General features: G+C 37.6%; 3 protein-coding genes across 3 annotated transcripts; 2 read left to right on the forward strand and 1 right to left on the reverse strand.

The window, feature by feature from the left end:
- Positions 1–17: 17 nt before the first annotated feature.
- LOC146477960 (neuralized-like protein 2) lies at positions 18–4,059 on the reverse strand. The gene is made up of 2 exons (XM_085112683.1): positions 3,453–4,059; positions 18–2,391 (listed from the first exon to the last, which is right to left on the reverse strand). Exons 1-2 carry the CDS (start codon positions 4,045–4,047, stop codon positions 2,276–2,278), a joined length of 711 nt encoding a protein of 236 aa, XP_084968809.1. The 5' UTR covers positions 4,048–4,059; the 3' UTR covers positions 18–2,275.
- Positions 4,060–4,299: 240 nt separating this feature from the next.
- LOC146477961 (enoyl-CoA delta isomerase 2-like) lies at positions 4,300–15,209 on the forward strand. Its single transcript, XM_085112656.1, has 8 exons — positions 4,300–4,523; positions 7,480–7,578; positions 7,729–7,774; positions 8,678–8,844; positions 10,259–10,434; positions 11,785–11,995; positions 13,674–13,817; positions 14,864–15,209. Exons 1-8 carry the CDS (start codon positions 4,311–4,313, stop codon positions 15,017–15,019), a joined length of 1,212 nt encoding a protein of 403 aa, XP_084968782.1. The 5' UTR covers positions 4,300–4,310; the 3' UTR covers positions 15,020–15,209.
- A 1,202-nt stretch (positions 15,210–16,411) lies between these two features.
- Positions 16,412–24,768, forward strand: LOC146477962 (uncharacterized). The gene is made up of 13 exons (XM_085112524.1): positions 16,412–16,522; positions 17,511–17,575; positions 18,236–18,303; positions 19,250–19,307; positions 19,452–19,495; positions 20,267–20,315; positions 20,614–20,645; positions 21,148–21,181; positions 21,296–21,367; positions 21,984–22,015; positions 22,270–22,318; positions 22,961–23,182; positions 23,686–24,768. The coding sequence occupies exons 1-13, from the start codon at positions 16,498–16,500 to the stop codon at positions 24,766–24,768; spliced, it is 1,833 nt and encodes a 610-aa protein (XP_084968650.1). The 5' UTR covers positions 16,412–16,497.
- The last annotated feature ends 118 nt before the right edge of the window (positions 24,769–24,886 follow it).

Here is a 24,886-nt window from a genome sequence, read left to right on the forward strand (position 1 = left end):
AAAATAAATAAATTATCTTTTTAATTTTTACTTCTCAATGGTAAATGCAGAGGTGTATGTTTCTGTCCACGAGTGAAGGGGGTTGCGTCAAGTTCCAAAGAAGCCCAATGACAAATGTTATCAGAAAGCTCACTCTTGAATTTAACCCATAAAATGAGAGCCAATTGTTTCTTACTTGCTTACATGTGCCAGTATGTTTCCTAAATTCTAGCCAGAGCAATTTGACACAATTTTGACTATATAGCCACAATTTTTTGACCAAGCCATTCTGTTCTAGGTATTTTCTTCAATGACCATATTCTGCATTAAGTTGATGTACTATGATGCTTTTATTTTTGTTATAATATGTATTGTTACTAAATATACAGTCAAAATCAAAGTCTTACAATCTAACTACTAGCACTACAACACAGAGTATGTATCATGTTGTCTAGTAATATTCATAACTACAAGATCTATCAGACATGTATGTTGTTGAAACAGTTTTATACTCCAGGGTCTATGATTTCATTTACTCAGGTGAAGAACTAGGAAAATTGGTTCTTTCCGATCTCCAGGGGAATTCTTGACCATTGATTTTCCAGCCTTCTTTACACTCAAAATTAGTTCCAGAATTCATGCTCATTTTAGATTTTGAAAGATATTTTTATTTCAAACTTCTGATCATTTTCATAAACTGGGGTTACAATCACAAGTTGCTGTACCTTGTCAGCATAATTTGAAGGACTGAATTTAAAAACATGTTTCAACAATATTAATGCCATTGAAATTGTAGTCTTTTACTGTCATCAAAATACAAACTACAATATTTGCTTCCTTTTTTTATCTCCTTTGAGGACACTTTGGGGTAAATACGATTTTGAAGCAGTTTTATTGTTGCTCAACAACTATGAATAATGTCGGTACTAGTTGAATGATACACTGTTCAGTATTAATTTTGTCAAACAGACATTACAACATCTGTTTATCAACAAAATTTGCTCTTGTCTATAATTGAATTGCTTGGTGCATAATTGAGTTGTAATGCATTTTAAAGCAACAGATGAAACATTGGGGCAACCTTTTCTGGAGGTCAAATGCAAAACTTCTGGTGAATCTGTACTGACACAACAAAAAAGCAACCTGAAATGCACTATATATAACTCAGTTGTGCGCCAATCTCTTCAATTGTTCTCTACTTTAGTTTTATGGTGATGCCGTTTAAAATTTCTGGCTTTTAGCCAAGGTTTAAAAGAAATAGATGAGTTCAAATAAAAAACTAATTCTTAAAATAATAAACTTGGACATAAAAAAATACAGTGACTGTCTCTAGTAGGATCACCTGCCAAGTAAACAAGCCAGAAAACCATTTTCACTAAGCCATCACCTTCTCAAATCCCCATAATACTATTACCCTGTTTGGTACATTTTCACAGAACATGGTTCATGATTTTTCTACTTATAACATTGTTTAAAATGCATTCCTATTTAAAGCACTCTCCAAATTTATAGTAACCAGCAATCAGCTCCTATGTTAGAAGCACTCTTATTTGGTCACCACTCAGGAATACTTTATATATTGAAGAAAATGAACATAGAGCCACTTACTAGTAGAGGTTCTTTGTCATGTTTGTTTGCTAATATTTTGGCCATTTGAAAAGAGAACTGATCAAAGAGTGGAATATGATCAAATGCACATGAACATGTAAGAAGAAACTTCTGCTAGCAAGGCAAATAGACCCTGATCACAGGTTAAATTTGTCATGATTTTGAGATAATCCACTTGTACATTCTTTTAATGAAGCCATGGTTACATGGACCTTGTCTAATATCTTGGTCAAAGCTTAACTGAACATCCTGTAAGAAGAAAAGTTTTGCATTACATTATCCTTTGATATCCACATAATGTATTGCCATTTCATCGCACAAAATGCCTTTCAGTGTTCAAAGCACAGCCACTCAGCTGGACCTGTGAGTGTTGATTGTGTTAACTTCATGACAAGAGCTCCAAACATGAGAAACTCGTGAAAAGTTTCAAACGTGAGTACCATATAATGGAAACTCTCACTCTTTTTTTTCATTTCAGCCTGAATACTAAATAAATATATATTTCATATTTATAGTTTTAGATTTGTAAAACATTTCCCATGTGGCATTCCTTGCCTACAAAGCAATGTTTCAACACTATTTTTTTATTATCCTTCCATGCTGGTTAAAGTAACTTGAATATTTACGTTGTAGACTAAAATGTAATTTCTTATCCATTTCTTATTTTTTTCTATGTGGTTCCTTCTTGTCAAAATGTAGCAATATACTTCTTAAGTGGTGTCGTTATAGGCAGTATTTCCAGATCCTCTTGTTGTGTCACACATTTCCTGACGTTTTCACAGCACAAGTCAACAAGAGAGGGAACTAGAAAAGAATAATTGTAAATATAAAAATTACCACTTATTTCCCATTCCATCAATGTGTTTCATAGACATATCAGTATGTCACTCTATCAGTAAATTAATTAAAGTGAAGGATAAGAAAAGATTGATCCACTTGCTCTAGAAAATCCCATTAATGAAACAGAAGAAAATGAACATTATGAACTGGACTTTTCCTTTCTAAAAGACGATTTTCATTTTCTGTGGAAGGTTCCCTACCCATTGGCCGTCACTTTTGACAGCATACATGTAAATGTAGGCAAGTGAGGCAACTGACATTAATTTATGGCTAATAAATGAAATGGATGTCCAGAATTTTTTAGATTGTTTTCAATGTATTACTTTGAAATTGTAGACAACGTGCCTGCTTGTTACAGTAGATCTCTTATGAGAGATGAGAGATCAACTTGTAATAATACTTATTATTATCTATTTCACAGACTCAGCCAATCAGCATGTCCCATGTACATTCATCAGTGCAGACCATTTAACAAACTTTCTCTACACTTGCGGTGTGTCAATTTGCCTTCTCCCAGCTCCCCCATTGTGGATTCACAGCTCTATCTTTCAAGCTGCACTTTGCTCAGAACATTCAACCCAGCTGCACCACCACGGCCACCAGCCTTATACCCCTCTATATCTTTCAAAATGATATTAATAGGTGCATATTGCATATTAAGCAAAAGCAGGGGATGTTGGCAACAACTATATTTTATTGGCTCGGTAGCTGAGACACCAGTGGAATTCAACTTTTTAAGAGCAAGGAAGGTGTACACATTATAGTGGCTTGGCAGCTCACCACATTGAATTCAAGAGGTACTGACATGCTACCAATCCAGCTAGAAAAGGTAAACAAGAAAAGTGGCCCTGTATTGTGTAGCCTAGCCCAAATTTTCAATGTTTAGTGTCTCTTTTGACCATTCACAAATACCCTGCAGTGGGTCATTTGAATGCAAGTTAAAACGCCTCGTCTATGCCCTCCCCCCCCCCCCCCGCCCGCTGCGCGTTAACATTGATAGGTGCATTACAAGCTACAATTCTGACCTCCACATTGAATGATTTGCACTTTTTTAGTTGTTCCATAAACGTCGACAGCAACATACAAATCCTTGTCGATAGGAACATCAAGAGCACAGGGACCAAACTTCATTCCATTGACATAAAAGTACAATTCTCCCGAGTGACTGACTTTGACTCCAATACGCGAACCGACATCAGTGGGCTTGAGCTCCATTTCACGTGCTCTCCTGCCACAAAACATCGGATTCGTGTCCTTGTCCCCGGCTTCCTGCCGCTGAAAGTTATAGCTCCCATAGTCTCTGAGCTGCTCATCCCCTAATGGCTTCTGCATGGTAGACTTGATCGCGAACACCCATGTTCTACCCATCTGTGCCATGTCGGGAAGAAGATATGGTGGCACACTTTTAATAGTCTGTGGGTTGTGAGTTGTTATTCCGCATCGTACATGACCAGACCAATCTTTTTCCTGCTCTTCGATCTCAAAAAGAAACGTCTCATCGAATGCCAGAGGTCGATGACTGAATACAACTGCATTAGCAAAGCTCCTGATTCTCTTTGCAGATGTCTTGCATGGTGACAGCTCGACGTGTGTTCCGTGTCTTTCATGGAAACGCATCATTTTTATGAAAAGTTCTCGTCTCCGACTACGTTTTCAATAGTTTGAGTGTCATAAAAGGCCTGGCAATTTCTTCAATACCAGAGAGGTTCATATTCACGCCTAAAGCTACAGAAAACAGACGGCGTCAAAATTATAAAAAATTCTAAATCAACTGGACAATCAATTCTAAGAATCTGAATCTTGACAACGTCGGCATATCGTCCAGCGGCAGATGATGAAGCGGCAAGATGGTCATGTAAGTGCAAACCGCCAACTTGTCCAATATGGCGCGTTATTTTCGTGCCTTGAAACATGTACAAAAGCTGTCACTTCGACCATCCACGTTCAGTTTATCGGCAAAAAGACCAATTCACACGGGATGTGTAAGGCTAGGAGATCTGGACAAGGAGTTTGAGGCTGCTGGCGCCCGAGTCAAGACTCTAAAACAAGACCCTGGCAGTGACCACAAATTGAAGTTGTATGCCTTCTTCAAACAAGTAAGAAAAATGCCGAAGTTTTATTTTGTACGATAATTTATAATAATTCAATCTTGATTACATTTTGCTTTTAAATTCCTCAACGCTCAAACCTATCGAAATAAAGAAAGTGGGAGGTTTATATTCATTAGATTATTTCATTGATTTTAAGAAAAAAAAAACATCGTGTATGGTGCTTTTAAGGCTCAGATATTTCAGCCATCTTCAGTTTATCGAGCCTCAGAAGCATCGTATTTTTTTGTCAAAATCACTGTGAATTTGCTGTTATTACGACCTTTTGGCAACATTCTTTCATTGCAATCAATTCAAAGATAAATTATAAATGTTTGGAAAAGTTTGTTCACCTTTTAAATTTTTTCCAATATATTAGGACCACCAAGCAATTGAAATTATCCAAAATAATTTTAGTAGTTTTTTCGCCATGAGACCCCAAGCAGTATGCACAAGAGCAATCATATATATGCATTACATACATGTGCAGACTATGGAATGGATTATTTTGGGTGAACTAGGTAGAACATGGACTACAGACTGCAGGCTAGGTGAAATTTTTTGTTTAAATAATTTTGTCACTTGGTAAAACAATAAATAAATATTATGGGAACATGTCCCAAGCTGGGCATATATGAAAACAAAGTTCCTGCTTAGTAAAAATCAGTGTTGCACTGCATTGTAAGTAAGCAAGACATAATACATTATGAGTCAAACGTGTGAGATTTTTGTCTCGTCATGACCGGGATTTCCGAAAACGTCTGAGCCACTTCCGAAGATTTCCGACGATTTTCCAAAGACTTCTGAACATTGCCGAAAATGTCCGACGACCTTTGAACACTTACAATTGAAGAGCTGAGAGCATAACCGCCTTATGTCGAATTTTAGCCCAGTTTACGATTTCGCTTGCATTTGTCCCAATTTTTGCTCTCCCTGGTTTTGAAAACATTTCGCGGTTTTACAAACGTGTACAAAACTCCTTGAGAAAACCAAACACCAACAGCGCAAAAACCACTGGCTTACTATTTCTCTCTCTTGTAATTCTACCACAGAACTTTACTTCTCTCTCCCACTCCCTCCCCCTATGCAATGACAACCGAAAACAGATGTAGAAACCACTCACTCACTGTTTCTTTCTTCTTAATTCTACCACAGTTATTTCTCCCTCCCCCCCCCCCCCTCCCCCTTATGCAATGTTGATTTGGAAGGTGATGCTTGCCAGGAGACTGTTCGTGACCCAGAAAACAACATTGAGTTGGGGGGGGGGGGGGGGGGCGGGAATGTGGTGGTTTCCTAATGTTTACTAGTAAACGTGCTTGGAAGGTTAATGTTGTTAGAGATGTTGTCCACGTCGTGCTCGTCGGTTAAGAAGACTCGGACCGCGTGTTCTTGTTGTAAGGTAACCGTCCGTATTTGGGAAGTGGAAACATTGGAATGTAAGTGACGGTTTTCGGTCAGCCAAGTCCTATGGTGCATATTTTTGCTTTGTGCATTAACGAAGTCAAGAAAGTTACTCTTTTTAGCCGTAGGTTAAGTGTGGCGCAAATAGCTTTCACGCGATTTCAAAAAAGTGCTAGTTCCAATTTTGTGTTTTCCTTTCGGGGCGATAAAACCAAGTTCTTGTAGCATAACGAACTTCAAGCAACACTGTCACATTATTTCATTAACATGGTTGTAACTTTTCACTTAACCGTAAGGGAAAATAACTGCATTTCATACAAAGACCGGTCTCTTGAAAGCCAGTAAGGCCGTAAGTCACGCAGTGCGTGACATAGAACTTGTTTTCTTTCAATGCGTAACAGTTCTCGCCCTCAGTTCTGGCTTATTCAAATCGTGTTGCAGGAAAGGAAATGGCTTGTTTCGAGATAAACTTTTCTCTCAATGAAAAACCGATTTGTTGCCCTTCTATTCTACCCCTTTTGATCACAGCAAAAGTGCGTCTTAGTAATCTGGCAACAGTTCTCGCCCATGTCGCAATAAAGAAACTAATTGAATTTTGAAATATTTTTACGTAATGGGGTGAGAACTGTTGGAAAATAGATTTCCTCTGTGAAACACCTTTAGGAAAGCATTTCAACATGGCGATCCACTTATAAACTAAGCATTTACACGCTGCCAAAGGTAAAACATTGCCAACGAACATATATAAATGACTTTTTAATGGTGAGAACTGTGGCCGAGAACTGTGCGGACATTTTGATGACGTATTGTATCTGAGGTGCGTTTCTTACATTCCTGTCACGCACGTAGTAGTTTGTAACAATCAAATGAAAGTGTTACAGAATTCTTTTCGTTTCTCCCGCGAGAAAGACCGCTTTCGTGTGCCGTGGTTCAAAGACAACAAGTTCCTATTTAATACAAATATTAATACTCAATGCATTGTCCTTTTGGTCATCCATAGTGACTATAATGTTATCGATTTTTCTTTAGAAGATGGTAGCAATTCCCAATGGCATTAATATCAAACAAAAATCGGCGGAAAAAAATAGTGAACAATGTTTTTCAATCGAATTGAAGTTCACATGCAAAAATTCGGACAAATCCGAGCAAACTTGGAAAACGGGCTGAAATTCGACATAAGTCGGTTATGCTCCCAGCCCTTCAATTCAAACAGATTGTAGACATTTGAAAGCTTTTGGGATTGTTATGAGGAGCAAAGAAATAAGTACATAACAAATCTGAAATGGAATGAAGATTTTTTTAGAACAACTCGCCCGGATTTGTGAGTCAGGCATGAGAAATTGTCCTCGATGCGTGAGAACAATGTCTTTAGTAGTCCGCAAGCGTGATACTAACGCTGTGAGATCTAGAGTTGGCAGGTATAAAATTTATGCGCAAATACATCATTCCCTTTTAACTCAGAATTGATCAGTTTCCAAAGTAGATGGACCTTAGATTCTATTCAGTGACTAGCATTGACTTCTGTATGACAGTTGTATTTATTACTTTGTTTTTATTTGTGGAGGCCAGTGCAGGAAAATGCAATGATCCCAAGCCAGGGGCATTCGATTTTGTTGGTAAAGCAAAGTGGACAGCGTGGAATGATCTTGGTGATCTGTCAAAGGTTGGTATAAATAAATTATCATTACCGTTAAGTGGTATTAAATATACATGTAGCCTCCCATGCAGTCATTTTTAGCGGAGTCGTATGACGTGTAAACACATGTATTTAAATTCAGAATTATGATACTGTTTATCAAATTCTTTTTTTCAGACTGATGCACAGCAGAAGTACATAGATTATGTAAATGACCTGGTTGGTGGGTATTCCTACATTCCTACATATTCCTGTATTGTTTTGCATGATGCACTAGATGTGTTAATTTACATGCAGTATGAGTTTGAAAGTTTATTTTCACTTTTTGAAACAATGCAAAAACATGACCAGCTTTGGTTATTTAAACAATTATATTGAATTGTAGTTGGATGAATGTAACCATGTTCATGAAAGTACAATTCATGCAAATTGATTCAGCAAATGTTTGAACATCATTCTTTACACGTCATGGTGTGGGGACTGGTGGGCTGGGGGTGTGATGGTTGTGAAGTAACAGCAGCAGTACTTGGGGGCTAGTACATTGAACGTCAGATTTTAAGGTCAGTGTCATTTAAGGCATATCCTCAACCTTCATTGTGTTAATCTTTTCAATAGACAGAAAACTTTGATGGACTAGTATCTCATTTAGGTGGGAGTGTAAATACTAGTTGCTTCATGCAACAGAAAAAAATAATAAAATAAATAAATCACATTTATTTATTTAAGTGTCAATAATGTATTTAGGACAGGGCACTAAATAAATTGGGGACACTTTCCAGATCAAATTGGAACTTAAAAGTGTTGGTTGGGTTGTTGAAATGAGACGAAAACCAGAGTACCCGGAGAAAAACCTCTTGGAGCAAGGATGAGAGAGAACCAACAACAAACTCATTAACCCACATAACATCGGTGGGAGGCGAGCTTTACTGTGCTCTCACCACTGCACCATCCCTGGCTGTTGACCTTGTATACCATGTATAATACAATTTGTTGGGAGATACCATTGCTTCAACATCTGGTCAGTAACCACTACATATAGATAATCAGAATCACAGGAAAACTTATTAATATTGTTCAGTTGCGGCTAAAATTACTTAGTATGAAACTTTTGTCTAACTTTCCCTAGTTCAATTTGGCAGTACTGATTCAGTGGAATCAAAGTCTGCATCTCCTACGGACAGTGCAACAGCTGACACAGGAAGTAAATACAAAGAACTGGTGGTAACACTGGAGAATGGAGTGCAGACAATACGCATGAACAGACCGGCAAAATATAATGCAATAACATGGGAGGTAGAGTACTGCAACTCAATTAATTTGTGTGGCAGATGTTAAATCTTTTTAACCACTTTGTACTTTTCACAGTAAAAACATGATTTAATTACCTGACTCCAGTTGTTCAAAGAGTGGCTAACTAATTACTTTATCCAGCTATGACCAGGCAGCAGATCATGTACATGTAAGAATGAACAAGCAGATTAAATGATAAAATCATGCAGAATATAACCTGAACCGTAGTAGCCAACAAGGCTGCAGGCCAAGTTTGGCGAAAACCGGGGGATATTCTGCAAGAATGAGCAGGATATTTTTTTATTTTTGAACACACTGATAACAAAGCACTGACAGTTTTTAATCATTACAGTAAAGCTGACGATGATCTTTATTCTGCCATTTCTCTCCCTGGCACACAAAATTACGTATAACACAAGATATCTGTTGACTACAGACAATGAAAATGCAGTCCACCTTGACCATATAATTTTTTGGGCAGTTGTTTTACAAAATTTATGTTTACTTAGTATTGGACCTGGAGTACATTTTATCCGTTAGAAAGCAATTTATCCACTAGATAGCCTTATCCACTATTTGAAGAACTTTTAAGACACAAATAAGCTTCAGTTTCACCTCATTAGCTTAAAATTTTCAAGTGTAAGTGATGTTCACAGACGTTATAGGTGGTCGGTGTCACACAAAAGGATTTGCTAGTTCTTGGGCTACCGTGGAGGATGTCATGTTATTTGATCCAACTACCTTTCAGTGTTCAGATGACGTATGTCATACTTTGAGAATCTCACTTGAAAAAGTGTGAAACAGATAATAGTGATTACAGGACGTTTGTCTTGTCTAAAATAATATTTTGGACTTAAGGTGACTAATTTTTAACACTGTAGATTGAAGTAACAGGACAAAGAAACAACTTAGTAAAACTATATAATTTCATTGGCTATTTTGTGTTTTAAGTGGCAGTCAATGCATTTCTGAACAGGTCAGACTAGAGTTCACCTTCAGTTGGCTTCTTTCTGATTGTGTTACTGTGAGTCACTACTCATGGTAGATGGAAATTCTATTAAAACTGCTCACACCTTCATAATACAATTGATGTGATATAATTTCACATGAATTAGTACTTACTCATTTTCAATCAAAATTTTAAGGTCTTCAGAATCCTTGAATGCTACATGTATAATTAGTAAATAAATATAATTTCTGAGATTGTTAAGACCAGGGTGAGCTACATGGAGTTGCCTGAATGCGCTTAGCTAACTGGAATGAAGATTTTTTTAGTCCTAGCTAGAATAATTGTACCGATAATACCCTTGGCAAACGTACTCGACTAATGGTATTGAAGAACTTGGTACAGAAATTTTATTTGCAGATGCGAGGTGGCAATATGTATATAAACCAGTGGTTGTCATTTCTGTTTCAGATGTACAAAGAATTTATGACAGCTTTAGATGAAGCTGGGAAGAATGATGCTTGTGTTGTTGCCATGGTAACTGGCACAGGGGATTATTACTGTAGTGGGAATGACTTGAGCAATTTTGCGCGGATCCCACCGGAGGGCCCACAGAAAATGGCTCGTGATGGTAGAGATGTTTTGAAGTAAGTACCACATTATCTGGGGTCCTAATTTGAACAATAACGTAATGCTCGCATCAATGGAATTCAGGAAAATTAATGAGGCCTAACTACTAAGTGATGTGCTCAAAGATCCATTGAATGCAGCTGTTTCAATTAAAAACATTGTAGCTGTCAGCTTGGTAAATTATTGTTCTGTCATCATGTGACAATGTTCAAGCAAATTGAGATAGCTATAGATGCTGAACAAATAGAGCTGTTTTTTCTCACATAACCCCTTCCCAAGGGTACAAAATTTTGATTTGAGTGAGAAATCAAGCTACTTCCATTGGAGAATAACACTTTACTCTATTAAAGTTGTTGAAATCACTGCTTTGTATACTGTAGCCCAATCACATGGCATTGTGTTGATGTTGGCAGAGAAATCAAGTCCAGTTATAGGCAACCTAGTCGACCTGGGCGGTACTCAGAGAATTTTCATGGGTATTAAGGCACAGTTTCTCTGTCAATGATTTCACAACTGCTTATTGTAATATTAAAGTTATCATAATTTATTTAACCAGGTAGCAAAATGGTAGTATGTTCACAACAACAACAACAACAATTTATTTGCAAATTCTGATAATATAAGAACTTTGCTTGTCCCACAAATAGCCACAAAGCTAGTCGAGGCGGGATAAGACGAGCACAAGAACATAATGGGAAAAAAAAAATTACAAAACAAGCTGGAAAACGGGAAAAAAACTTAACTTTACATAATAACGCAGATTGAGATAAGGCTATGCAACAAAATTAAAGTAAATTATATGTAATGTTTATAGAAGAACAACTAGTTGCACTTGATTTTTGCCTAGACTAAGAAAATGGTTGTTTCTACCTGGCAACGTGTAGAACTTTCCAACAATAAAACAATTAAAGGGGAAGTATCACGCGGATTTTGACCTTTTATTGTGAAAATGGTGCTACAACACCTTCACTTAAATACAAAATAATTCTAGAACATCAAGAAAAAGAAATCAACTGAATTCTTGAAAGGAACAGCTTATGTCCTGCTCTATAGCATTTTGGGAATGAAAACACGAGAACTTGAAAACAGTTAGCCTAATTTTTTTCAAGTTGCAGTCCGTTTTAACCCAGTCCATCTGTGGTCAGAGACACTCACCGGTTCTCTTAGTACAAGGGGGTGATAATTTACAACAAATATGAGCAATACTTTTAGATTTCTGTTGATAACAAAACGTTTTGAAGCTTTTGATACAATACCATTTTCCCATGATACTTTCCCCTTAACCCAATGATTACTGATAGTGAAAACTTGCAGCTTGAGGAGGACTTACTACAGTAAATATTAATTTCAATCTTTATCTCTGACAGGAAATTTGTAGCACACTTTATAGATTTCCCTAAGCCCTTGATTGCGGCTGTGAATGGGCCTGCTGTGGGAATCTCAGTGACGATAATGGGTCTGTTTGACTTGGTATATGCCTCTGACAAAGCTACTTTTCACACACCATTTATGGAGCTGGGACAGAGCCCTGAGGGATGTGCCTCATTTATGTTCCCCAGAATTATGGGACCTGCTAAGGTATTTTGTTTGTTAGATACTTATGAATTTATTCTAAATAAATTAAGTTCATTAAAGTGTCAACGTATTTAGAGCAGAGCACTAATTGGAGACACTCTTCGATCAAATAATTTGGAATTTGGAAATGTTGGTTTTTGAGGAGAGGGGAAAACCAGAGAACCTGGAGCAAACCCTCTCAGTGTGAAGGACGCGAACCTGAATAACAAACTTAACCCACGTGACGCCAAGTCTGGAAATCGAAGCTGAACCACATTGGCGAGAGGCGATTTCTCTGGCCACTGTGCCATCCCTGATGAAGATCCAGGGATATACTGGCCAAGCAGTTGTGGGGGAGGAGTTGATGTAGATTTTTCATCCACATCCTTAAGTTTGTAACTTGACTGTCAATTCAGACCATTATTTTCTCCCATTCTTTGTGCCCCTAGTTGATGATGGTAGGTAAAATTTTTGAAACTGTTATGTCCTGCCAGTAGTCTCAGTCTCTGAAGTAGACTGAAAGCAGTCCTTTAGTTCACCTTTCAATAACGCATAAACTCTAGACTTCAAATGCGGCTTACATAATAAAGCTTTTTTCACCTCATCAATAATGATAATGTTGATAGGCAATGAAGATTAATAAAAGAAATTGAAATCCAACAATCACAGTTAACGAGCATAACATTTGACTCTGTTAAGCTTCACTCTTTCTCTTTCTGAAACTGACTTCTGTGGTGATTGATAGGCGCCAAAAATCATGTCTTACATGATATAATATTCCAAGGAATCTCATATTCAGTTTTAAGCTGACCTCAAATTCATTAGATTGTCTTGTGCAATGTGAAGTAAATTTGAATTTGATTAAAATAACAATAAATAAAATCGAAGGCCATAGTAATTGACTGCAAATCATGTTTTTACACCCTGAGAGGAAGCTAGTCAACCTCAATGTCAGTTGACAATTTGAAATGACTCAGTTTTGATTGACCTGATTGTGGTCTGGGCACTCACTATACTAGTACTGACGAATTTAGACGGATGCATAATAATTGGATATAGTCATACATAATTTATAAGTCACACTTAGCAAAAATGGATTATTGCGAGTTAAATAAATAAAAATAAGTTACAAGTGCTGAAGTTGCCACCATGAAGGAAGTGAGTCATGTCTATGTACAACCCCCCCCCCCCTCCCCTCCAAAAACAAAATAAAACAAAATAAAATAAATAAATAAAGAAGTAAAAAAATATGCCCTCTCTGACAGCAAAAGATTAAGAGTGGTACTGTCAGGGCAATCTCTCTGTGTCTTGGTCAAAACTGCTCAAATTTTTGACAAGATACCTTTTTGCTGACATCAAATTGCTATTAGAGCATCAAGGAGAAAATATTAAGTGGTTTCTCCTGGGAAGAACAAACTGTACTCAGTTTTCTTAGCGATTTCTCCAAATACACTGGGAGAACTTGGGTTTCAATCCATTCCAATCTTGGCCATCTGCGGCGAAACATAACTATTACTGGTTTCTTTGTATTATTAGGGTGACTGTTAACAAAACTGAACCATTATTTTAATGATTCCTTTGTTGCAAATGTGTTTTTCGGCCATTCAAAGTAACATCACAAATAAGTGACACTGTCCCTTTAACATATTAAGATCAATGTTCAAAAGTATGTAGTTGGTAAAATTGTCACCTTTTTTTCCAGGCCAATGAGATGCTGCTTGCAGGACGCAAGCTGACTGCAATGGAAGCACGTGACTGGGGTCTGGTAACTGATGTGATTTCTCATGACACGTTTACAGAAGAAATTCAGAAAAGAGTCCAAACTATGGGCCAGTTGCCTCCTAAGGTGAGAAAGTTTGTGTCTTCATTTGTTGAAAATGAATTTAGTTAATTTCCGTCATATAATGAGCAGAAAAATACAAACAGAGTGATGATGCCGAAACCAAGTGTCTGGCACAGTGAGAGGTTTTATTGAAACCAAACACCACCCCTGCCCCCCCCCCCTCCCCGCCCGAAAGAGACAGGGGAGAGTAGCCTAATAACCCTAGACGGGTGGGAGGGTGATAAACAAAATTAGCGAAGTTGGAACTAGTGACTTACGATAGACTAAACATTTAGCTTTAAAAACTTTGCTATAATTAATAAAGCATGTGAAGCTAGCTAAATGAGTCATATGATACTAATTATAGCAACCAATAACATTCAGAAATTAACTGTTTTGAGGGCCCCCTCCCCCCCCCCCCAAAAAAAAAAACTATTTGAAAAATAAAACAAGATCAAAATTATCACGAACGTCAGAAATGAAATGTCTAAATAAATATCACTACTGCCCATTTATGCCAACTAAACATGTTTAGTGACAGCTGAATACAGAAGACAGAATTTTAAATAAAGGCTGTAGTTTGTGCTTTCATTGGCTTAAATTGAGTTGAAGTCCAAAAACTCCGGTAAGCACCTTCAGCGAAGAAAACCATAATTAGCAGTGTTTGTCACTAAACAACTTTTTTAAAAAATAAGTTTTAACTTTTGGTGTGAACGGGCAGTTTGTAGTATAGCGATTTGTTTAAGTCCCATCATTCATGCTACTTCCAAGTTGTTGTTGTTGCTTTTCTTTTTTGAACACACGGTTATCTTTAGAAACCGTGTTAAATGTTGTGCGCAATGTTGTTTCGGAACAAAGTTGGGAAAGATTTGCGTGCAGCCACTGCATACGTTAATTGTACATGCACCACTGTCATGCTACATGTAAGTAGCCCTCTTCCGAAAACGGTAATCGTCGCAAAATGTATACACTATTAATGTAGGTGGGTGTGCGGAAATCTTACCCAAAGTTTTAAAGGCCAATCATCTTTTACGTTTTAAAAGTAGTCTTTTTATCCTGTTATCTGTCAGTCTTTGCGGTTGTCCAAGCAGTTGATTCGTGACACGTTCCGTGACATGTTACACGACGCGAATGAAAAGGAAGCCGCGTTGTTGGAAGAACGCTGGCTTTCAGAGGAATGCATGCAGGCTATTATGAACTTTATGGCGAGAAAATCCAAGTCATGATTTATAACTTTGTTATATTCATTAGTACCTTATCACTGCATTTCATCCTTATCATTGCCAGGATTTTTAAATATTTACTGTAAACAGGTTAATAATTAACTAGTTTCTTTTATAAAAGCAAGTCTAAACTTATACATACAACTTGTACTGGTCATGCTTATCTAGACAAAAATAAAGTATGCTGATAACTGTTTAATGTTCCCAGTGTGTTAGTGAGTCGCGTTTTGGGGAAATTGTGGACAAAACACCCAAAGGTTTGAATTCATACAAAGACGACCCCCCCCCCCCCCCCACCCCATTCCTTCCCACTCCGCTTGAACATTTTTTATAAGATATACCTACCCAAATTGTTGAACAGGCGACCGATGAAAACTTGAGTGTTTTTCGTGAAACGACACTGAATCACGGGGTTTTTTGGCCGCGAGAAGGTTTAGAATGATGCCAAAGAAGGGAGAAAGAAAGAGGTGGGGGGCGAAAAGACTGCAAACTTTTGTTCTATTTTCGGTGGCAAGTTTAGCGCCGCAATTTGGATTTTGCATGAGCGTGGCTTGGCATAGGATGCGAAGTTTTCACGTGGCCTCTAAATTCATATGGTTCGCGTTCACTTTCAGCGTCCACCGACTGCGAATCTTGTTATTCTTCTCGTTTTGCAGACTAAACTCATTTTTTTCAGCCACCGATTTTCTCGAACAAGTGCAACAATTTCCTACGGAAATTTACACTGGATTTATTGCCGAGCCGCTTGCAGTAAATTTGGAGTAAATTCAAGTTTTATTGAAGGTCTTCGGGTCATCTAAGTATTCATGATCCCCGCGGGCCGACGGTGCGTTTTGCTTGCAATCAAAAATTTAGCCGCAGTCAACCTCCATGCTTTCCAAAGCACCAGCATCGTGCGAAGATGATTATAATCGACGGTTAACATTGCGCCACAAAACTTGATAATTTTTTTAAGGTGAATTTCCACTTCGCGTGTGGCCAACCGCTTGTTACAGTTTGAAGCAATAAAAAGAGACATTAAATTACAACAGTGGAACTGGAAGATCTTGAGTCAGGTTGGTTAACATATTTTCTTTTCGAATATAAAGATAGAATCTCGAAAATCTCCCTCAAAGCCAATGCAAACTAACCTTTTGACAAAAAAACGCTCAAAAGACTTACGTCTGAGACAGTCAAGAAAAAAGGCGCTAGAAAAATTCAGTTGTGATGAAAAGTAAGCATTCGACAATTGGGGTGAGATTAGGTGGAGCTTAGTTCTACTGAAAGATTATAAACCAACTGGAAACAATCAATTAATAAAAAAATTCCACGTCTAAGCCCTGGAAAACCAGTCAGCATTAGCGCGCGCAAAATTGTTCTAAAAGTGACGTTTTGCTCCGCGTCATAATGGGAGACTGACAGAACGCAGTTGACAGAATTGTCGGTGGCAGCGTACAAATACTGTGACAGTTTTTTAGACAAATAAGTGAGAGAAATTGACAATGGAACGCGAAGATCACGATTCAGGTTAGTAAACGTATTTGCACTTCGAATCAGATGCGCAAATCCCAAAATCTGACATTTTAGAGGTTAAAAAAGTACAACGCAAAATTTTGCGAAAATGCAGCGGAAGAGTTTTTTTTATGAGACTTTGAACAACTAGAAAGATCTGGAAAACAAAGTAGTAGGAAATGTAAAGCTGCTATGAAAATTCAAAAGATTGATATGTCGAGATAAATTGCAGTGTTGTATATGGTAACATTAGTAAGGAATTTATTTTAAATGTTTTGATGCACAGAGTAATCATAGCCAAATGTTTGTTTATATTTTGACACGAGCGCGGAACCTTGGCAACGCAAGTTTGCACGCGTCAGAGCAACCGATTACGTCATCACGAAGATATCGTACGCTCCAGCCTCGTTTCCGGGCCTTACTGCGTATATCAAGCGCGCCGAGCTTCATGTCGGAGGCTTGGGATCTAACTCGATATCGCGAGGGTCCTGAACGTAGGTTGCCCACGTCTTCCCCAGTCTCTTCCATATCAACTAGACGGATGAGGCCTTAAGTGACGTCACATTCGACCAAGTGCCGCTGACGACTCTGGAAACTCGTTATTTCGTTAGCCCTCGCTCAGAAAACAAAAAATTTTAGTTACGATCTTATTTTCTTAGAAGCTACAGTTTATTCCATCCATCCGAAGGAATCGCAAAGAATATAAAAACTGTATTTAGCTGGTGACAGCCTCTGGTAGAAAGATAAAAAAAACTTCAGCGTAATTTGAAAAACCACCACTCGAAGCGCTGCCGAGGTCATTTTATTTTCTTACCAAGCGACGCAACTCTTGTAGTGTTCAATACGTCTTCGTTTACCCAGCCTCGCCGTCTTTTTCTTTTTAAGAATCATTTATTATTATTAGTTCTTTGTTTGGCTCATCTTTGGAGTTCAAAACAAAAGTCACGAAATGTTTCCCATGTCAGTTTTAATTTATATACAAAATTCAAATATCTCCATTTAGGTACAAACCGCTTATCCCGTAAAAAATTACAAAGCAAGATGACTAAAGCAAAGAAAGAGGAGAAGGTAAGTCAATTAAACACACAACAAATAGTTATTGAGAAACTATAACAAAATTGTTTGCAGCGCTTTTAACAGCAGTAGCTTGCGCGTAACAAACAATTGAAAGTAACGTCCAAAAAGTAGCGGCTTATGGCATTGAGGATGACAAAATCCTTAACAGGCGTTTCATTATCTTATGCAAGCCGACACAAATATTTGTTAAACCTACGTTTGGCCGTTGAAAGTTTCCTAGCTGTTCTTGGTCGCTTATTCCGCTCTGTGAGTCAGCCGTTTAATTTGCAGTGGTTCGCTAGTGACAACTGCTTGATTGCCTGCGCGCGCTTTGCTGTGAAAAAGAAAAATGATAACGCCAACCTTTTATGTGATTAATAAGACGTAATCAGTTACTCATTCTTTGCCAGATAATGTAGAACCTCTTAAGTATTTTTTTCTCTTGAAAACAGATTTTCAACTGAAATAAACCTCTATTATAATGATGAATAAATTAACTGTTGTGCAGAAGTAAACGATCTCGATTTGCTGGTAATAATGAACAGTGGACTGAGCGCTTTGGCGCTTGATTGAAAATTATCTTGCATTTAAAATAAGAGAATGCTCGTATCATGATCTCTAAAGTTCTACAGGAATTAATTGAATGCGAATACCCTTTTCGGTTTTCTTCAGAGGCTCATAGAGAGGACTGAAGAAGTCGATCGGCAACTGGATCAAATAAAGGAGTTCAAGATCGATCAGTAAGTACTGTTAATAATGAAGTACACTGACTTCTGGTGACATATGCATTGTTTGTCAAGATAGCATCCTCTAAATTCGTTGGACCCGAATATCACTTAGCTCTATTGTGTCAGGGTTAGGATCCATTGTCTATTTTTTTTTTCAATACTACGCTATTGTTAGTTTAGCCAATCCTGTGAGCCGCGTGAGAGCCGCGCATGTAAATAAAACAAAACTAACTAATCTGATTAGCTATCAGCAGACAGGATTTGAACATTGATGTAGTGACAGTTTGCGCGTCATAGCCTAGTAATCACGAACCTTGAAGGCACCCAACAAGCCAAGAATAAAATTATTTCAAAAACATTGTTTCCTAGTAACTGTCTCTCTTTTTGCGTATACAAAAAAATTTGCTGCGGAATTATTTTTGCTTCCGAGAAATAAAAAATGGATTTTCTTTTTTCAGAAATATTTGTTTCCGAAACGAATGTTTACTCTTTTGCCCATCCCATCAGACAAACTCGTTTGGGTTAACAATCTTTCCTACTTTTATTTCGGCCTTACGGGAGTTTTAGGACGCCCAAGATATGACTTCAAAATAGAAATTCAGGTTACGTAAACTATTTTTCAATTATCTCACCTGGTTCAGCTTGAACAATGTATGTGGCACAAATATACCGCGAACTGAACTAGTAGGTCTTGATTCTCAGTAGCTTTTCTATACAGTCAAGCCTTCCTAAAGCCACATTCTTTAACGTAACGCTGTACCTAAGACCTGGCCGTTTTATTGGTTTCGACACGCTGTTTGGAGTCCTAATATTTTCTATATTAATTAATTAATTTATTGAAAACTTAAGGCCGACACGAGAAAATCATCAGCGTTCAGCTTACACAGGGAAGCACTTCACGTCTAAATTGAAAGCGATAATTTTATTTAAAACTGATTTTATAATGATGTTGCCATAGGGAGATTGATGCTGAGATATTTCAAGAACCATCCAACACAGAGAGGGCGAAGATGGAGGTATGAACATTTTGAGAGTTTTTTAACCTTAATTGTCGAGGTCTTTTCGAACAACCTGTGAGTCCCTTGAAGCCGGCTACCTGTGTCCGAATTCTTGCTTTGCTAAATTTTTTTGTATTAAATACTTTTTTATTCTGTTTTCAGGCCGAGCTTCTCAAGTTCCATCATGAAAATGTATTTTATTTACGGTATGTACAAAACTCAATGTTAAATGTAAAATTCCTGCAGTGAAATAAGCCTGGCTTGCAATGTCAGGCGTCGTACTACATTTTGCAAAATCACATTCTAAAACTTGTTTTAATTCTGACTGGGTAAAGTTAATTCGTGAATATTGCATTCGATGGAAATTTTAAATGGTTACGATTAAAATGTACTTTAAAAATGCAATCTTATTTTCTTAGTTTACACGATTTCTACCCCACCCTCTTCAAATACCAAGGAAATTAGGTTTCTCGCGTCAGCTTTCAATTACTGACCAAATTCAGTTCGCTTTCATTTTTGTGTGACAATGGTAGCATGCTATATCTTGTAACCTTACTGGATTGTTGACTGGAGTAATAAACTTAGAAGTATTTGAGAGTGACGCCAATATATGGAAATTACCAAGTTACTGTATGCGTACCGAATTTCGAGATTCAGGATTAGAATCTGCCTTCACTTGAAGCTGCGTCATGGCTTACCTCCATTACGAATAGCGCAGTGTTTTTCAAATGAAACTGCGCTTGTAATATATAAGGGGTGTTTACAAGAGATAATGAATATATTCGGCGGTTCGATCGTCCATTACATCAGGACAAGCGCTTAGTACCAGTGCTAAGAATGATATTGTAGAATATATTCTCAGATTAAACCCTTTCTTTTGTCTTTATACGTTACGTTCTGCTATTAATGTAATGTCCTTCTTTTCCTTCGCACGTTTTCTTCAACGTTTTCCTAAAACAGAGTTTTTTCATGTTTAGAGCAATCAACGAGACATTCGTTGACGAAGTGAATGGAGGACAGGCTGCGGTGAGTGGGAAGCAAATTCGTAACTATGGCAACCATAGGAGCACATTTGCACTTTGCAATGGCTAGTACAGAAACTCAAGTAAACCAGGAGAGGACTTACTAATTACTTGACAAGATTTCAAGTTCTCACCCTCGTCATGTATGAAATAATCTATAACTGTTATACTCTATTAAAGCGGTCGCAATCTCATTGAAGCTTGGCCCGTTTTGGTCTATAAGTACTGAAGATTCTTTACACAGAGCCGTAGTTTCTATAAATGTATGTTAATATATATACAATTCCTTTTATTCCTTTCAGCTTGAAGCTGTTGAAGAGTTCCTTATCAAGAGGTAATAAGCCCTTTTATTTTCAAATCTTAAAGCCTGGTTAGTCCTAATTTTTTACAATATATAGTGACAGTCACGCTTGTCAGAGATTTTTAAAGGAGCCTCTTCACTGAATAGGAACTAGAATCTTGTTTTGTGGGCGTGGATAAAATCAATTTCCAGCTCTCAGGGGAACTAATTCTGAACTGATTATTTCTCAAATCTCTCAAATGTGCCGGTGTATCATTGAGGCTAACAATGATCCTTTTGTTGAGATTTTAACACCCCAAACGGCATAAACCCCGTACTATTACTCGAAATGAGTCACTACCGTCCGGATTAAGTGGGATGTAGCTAGAATACAGGAGAGATAATATTCACAAGTGTAAGCCGAATGTACGAAAGCCCAATTGAAAGGGAGTAATCATTGTTTTAGTCGAAGGAGGAGATTTTATGTAATGATACAACGACAACAACAACAACAACAACAACAGTACGTTTATTTTTTTCTCTTTTACGTTGAAAGGGAATCAAAGACAGGAAGTGGCAATGAAGACACCGTAAGTTCAATTTTTCTGTTTTATATTTCGGACATGAAGTCCCAAAAGTATCGCCCTGGGCATCTAACTTAAATTAATCCAAACGGAGACCAAAACAACTTTATTTACCTGCAGCGAGCCGGTAAAAAGAAGAAAAATAGAAGAAACAAAAAGAAGAAGAAGAAGGCGAAAGTCGATAATGAGGAGGTTAGTTGAATGACTGTTAGTCAATGATGCTCCACACAGTTTACTGAGATTTTTTTTCAGCCTGCACCGACAGACAGCCGGTCACGTGACAAACATTACGAAATCATAAAGTAAAGGCTTTGTTTTTCTTGAGAAATAATTTTATCAGAAACGGAACAAGCATCTAGAAGTGAGGCAGCATGCCAGTTTTCCAGCTTATATTCTAAAGAGGGATTTCTATGGCCATTTCAATTAAGAAGAATGGAAAAAAGAGGCCTTATGCTCCAGCCACGCTTCATTGCTTTTCCATACAAATCTTTGTAAATTTTCCAAATTTTCTAACCGGCTGTAAAAAAATTCTGTCTAACATTTGCTCTTGCGGTTGTTTATTCTCCTACGTTCATCTGGTTTCTTACACCCGTATCTTTGAAAGTATTCATTATTGAAAATTTAATACAGCTTCAAGTTTTACAATAAACGTAACGTGACAAATTGTTACCAACGGCCTACGGAGATGAGCTCTTTGTAGTTTAAAATACTGGCCTAAATTTCAACTTTTTATGGTCACTTCAACATCTTTATTGTTGTTGTTGTTACTGATTTAATTTCCTTTCCTTTCTTCATTTTGGATCTTTAGGTTGCTAAGCAACAAGACATCCAAATAGCAAAGTGAGTTTCTTAGCAATAGAATCGATATATTAGTGATAGAGACGATATTCTAGCTATATCGAAATATTACCTATACAATCGATATTCTAGCGACAGAATAGATAAACTAGTGAATAAAGGGTTTCAGAGGCCTGTACAGGCCCAGCGTTTATGCTGCCTAGCTAGAGATGTTAACTCTCGGTTATTCAATTTATAAATGAAATCAGTAGAAAAACCGGCAGTTCAAACTGTAATGGCCTTTTATTTCTTGGTAGAATCGCGGAGGATTTGGTGGAGAAGACCATTTCTGAAAGTTTGGAGGAGGTAAAAAGATTGTTTTAAATAAGCTTATACTACTTAATTGGTTAATATGTCGTTCATTAGATGTCTGTCGTGTTGACGTGTTATTCAACTCATCATTTTCGCTTTCTTTAGCTTTAGAAACCTCAGTTTCTTTGGCCTCAGCAACAGTGTGTTGATTTGATACTCGTTGCTGTTTTTTAATTTACTTAACTCATTTTGATATTGTCATGAAAACACTTGCACTCCGTACTACTGCCAAAAATCAGTTGTTTTTGGTTTTGCTTTTCAATCTTCACAATTACAAATGGTTCACAAAAATTAATCTTCATCTTTATATTTTCGGAACAATTTGTAAAAAAAAAAACTTGTAAGATATAACTGGTCGAAAGTTGGAGGTGACTGATCCTCAACGTGTGACACATACTGATGCTTAGATTTGTTTGTGTGTTTTGCAATCTGTTGTGTTTCGTATTATGCGGGCAATGTGTTCTGTTTTCTGTTTTTCCATAAAATGTATCTTGATCCACTGCCCAGCGATGAGGAGGAGAAATGACGAGTGTATAAATATATATAATAAAAAAAAAAACAAGGGGCGTTTGCTGATAAAGGACAGAAGCACGAGGAAATCTAATACAAGTGTATTGTCTTTTCTTGTTCATATAGCTGGAGTCTGAAGAACTCGCTAAGAGCCTAACTAGCTCTCCTGAGAATCATCAATTGCTTAGCATCCAGGAAGCAATAGTAAACAAGGAAGAAACAGAGCCAGATTTGGAGCAAAAGATGGCAGAACAAGATTGTGAGCAAAGAGATACCCCACATGACACCCAACATCAGACAGTGGAATTGATCGAACAGATCAAGATGCTACAGGAACAGTTGCAGGAGGTTAGCATCTCTGAATAAATTGTTGAAGCTTTTCCTTAATGCTACACAATTTAATTAGGAAAATACCAGGATTAAAATTTTGTTTGCACACCCAAATTCATAACCACTTGCTACAGCACAATAAACAGTATCGTAGGAAAGTACCCGGCACTCAGGACCGTTAAAACAATACAACACTGTAGGAAATCACCGAAAGACTGAAAAGTTAGAACCTCATTTTACAAAATAAGAAACCCACCACAGGAAACTACTACAAGTAGCTTCATTTGAATGGCCACACCTTAGGATTTCATCCACAGACTTAAAGGCTAACGCGACATTGCGATGAATATTACGTCAGGAAAATAGCTCACAAGGGTGAAAGTGAGAACTGTGTTTCAGCAAAACTTGAGATTGCCTTCTTTGTGAAAATTTTGGTTATAATTTTGCTTTGGTTGAGGTGTTGTTGAGATTGTCTCTTGGGGTAAAAATCAACAATAATGCTTTTCTGTTTAATTTTTTAGAGAGATGCTACTATGAAAAAACAGCAGAATGAACTGGCCAAGGCATCTAAAGCCCTCTCAGACGCCGAATCACTCATTCGCGATCTTGAGAACCGAGTATTGGAGAAAGACAATACCATCATTGAACTGTACAGTCTAAGGGAAAAGGACCAGGAAAATAACAAAAGCAAGATGGATGAGTTAAACCAGGCATTGTATGAGAATAATCAAGAGCTACAGAAGAGAGATGAAAAGCTAGACCACATGACTGAAGAACTTGAGAGTCTGAGAGGTGAGCTTGAAAAATACAAGCTAAATACAGAAGAGATGGAGAAATATCTCGAGCAGGTTCAGAGGATGAACTCCAATAAAGTTGAAAGAATTCATAAAGAACACCAGAAAGAGTTGCAAACCGTGAATTCAAAACATGTTGCCGAATTGGAAGATCTTAAGTTGTTGTTGACTAAAAAACAACTGGATGAATCAGGTCAGGAGATGGAAAAGCGGAGGCAAGCGTACGACAGTGAGGTGCATGATTTGAAAGAGTCGCTTGGCGAACAGACCGCAGCCAAAAAGGATTTACAACAACAAATTTCTTCACTGAAAGAACAATATGATAATGTTGTGGCTTGTTTGAGAGAGACAAATGCAACCTTAGAGAGGGTCCAGTTTGGGTTGAAAGAGCAGGAGGCTTCACACGTGAACGAAATCAGTTTGCTTGAAAACGACTTGAAGAAAAAGTCTGCAGAAATTGCCAAGTTACAGGACAAGATGGCACGTGAAGAAGGAAAGAGCCTGAACATAAGAAACAAGCTTGTTCGTTTAGGTGAAGAATTGGAACATAAGAATATGCAACTAGAAGGAAAATGTCAGGAGCTGGAAGAGCTGAAGCAAGTGTACGACAGTGAGGTGCACGAGTTGAAAGAGTTGCTTGGCGAACAGACCACAGTCAATAACAATCTAAAGCAACAGTTGGCTACATTAAAAGAACAATATGATAAGAGAGACAGATGCAACCTTAGAGAGGGTCCAGTTTGGGTTGAAAGAGCAGGAGGCTTCACACGTGAACGAAATCAGTTTGTTAAGAAACGAGTTGAAGAGTAAGGGTGAACAAATTGCCGAGTTAGAGGACAAGACAGCGAGTGAAGAAGAACAGAACTTGAAGATAATCAAAAACCTTACAGAAGAGAGAAAGAAACTCGTTACTGAGCATGAATCACTG

This window comes from Pavona decussata, unplaced genomic scaffold, assembly GCF_977016875.1.
Source record: "Pavona decussata unplaced genomic scaffold, jaPavDecu1.1 SCAFFOLD_67, whole genome shotgun sequence".
Taxonomy (NCBI): Eukaryota; Metazoa; Cnidaria; class Anthozoa; order Scleractinia; family Agariciidae; genus Pavona; species Pavona decussata.

Excerpts from the sequence above, each read along its gene's own strand:
- LOC146477960 (XM_085112683.1), bottom strand. The coding sequence starts at position 4,047 with ATGATGCGTTTCCATGAAAGACACGGAACACACGTCGAGCTGTCACCA. Across the intron at positions 2,392-3,452 it reads GCAAATCATTCAATGTGGAG|TTCCCTCTCTTGTTGACTTG; the intron begins GTCAGAATTGTA and ends ATTCTTTTCTAG.
- LOC146477961 (XM_085112656.1), top strand. The coding sequence starts at position 4,311 with ATGGCGCGTTATTTTCGTGCCTTGAAACATGTACAAAAGCTGTCACTT. Across the intron at positions 8,845-10,258 it reads ATAATGCAATAACATGGGAG|ATGTACAAAGAATTTATGAC; the intron begins GTAGAGTACTGC and ends TTTCTGTTTCAG. Across the intron at positions 10,435-11,784 it reads GATGGTAGAGATGTTTTGAA|GAAATTTGTAGCACACTTTA; the intron begins GTAAGTACCACA and ends TATCTCTGACAG.
- LOC146477962 (XM_085112524.1), top strand. The coding sequence starts at position 16,498 with ATGGAACGCGAAGATCACGATTCAG. Across the intron at positions 19,496-20,266 it reads GAAAATGTATTTTATTTACG|AGCAATCAACGAGACATTCG; the intron begins GTATGTACAAAA and ends TTTCATGTTTAG. Across the intron at positions 22,016-22,269 it reads CAAGACATCCAAATAGCAAA|AATCGCGGAGGATTTGGTGG; the intron begins GTGAGTTTCTTA and ends ATTTCTTGGTAG.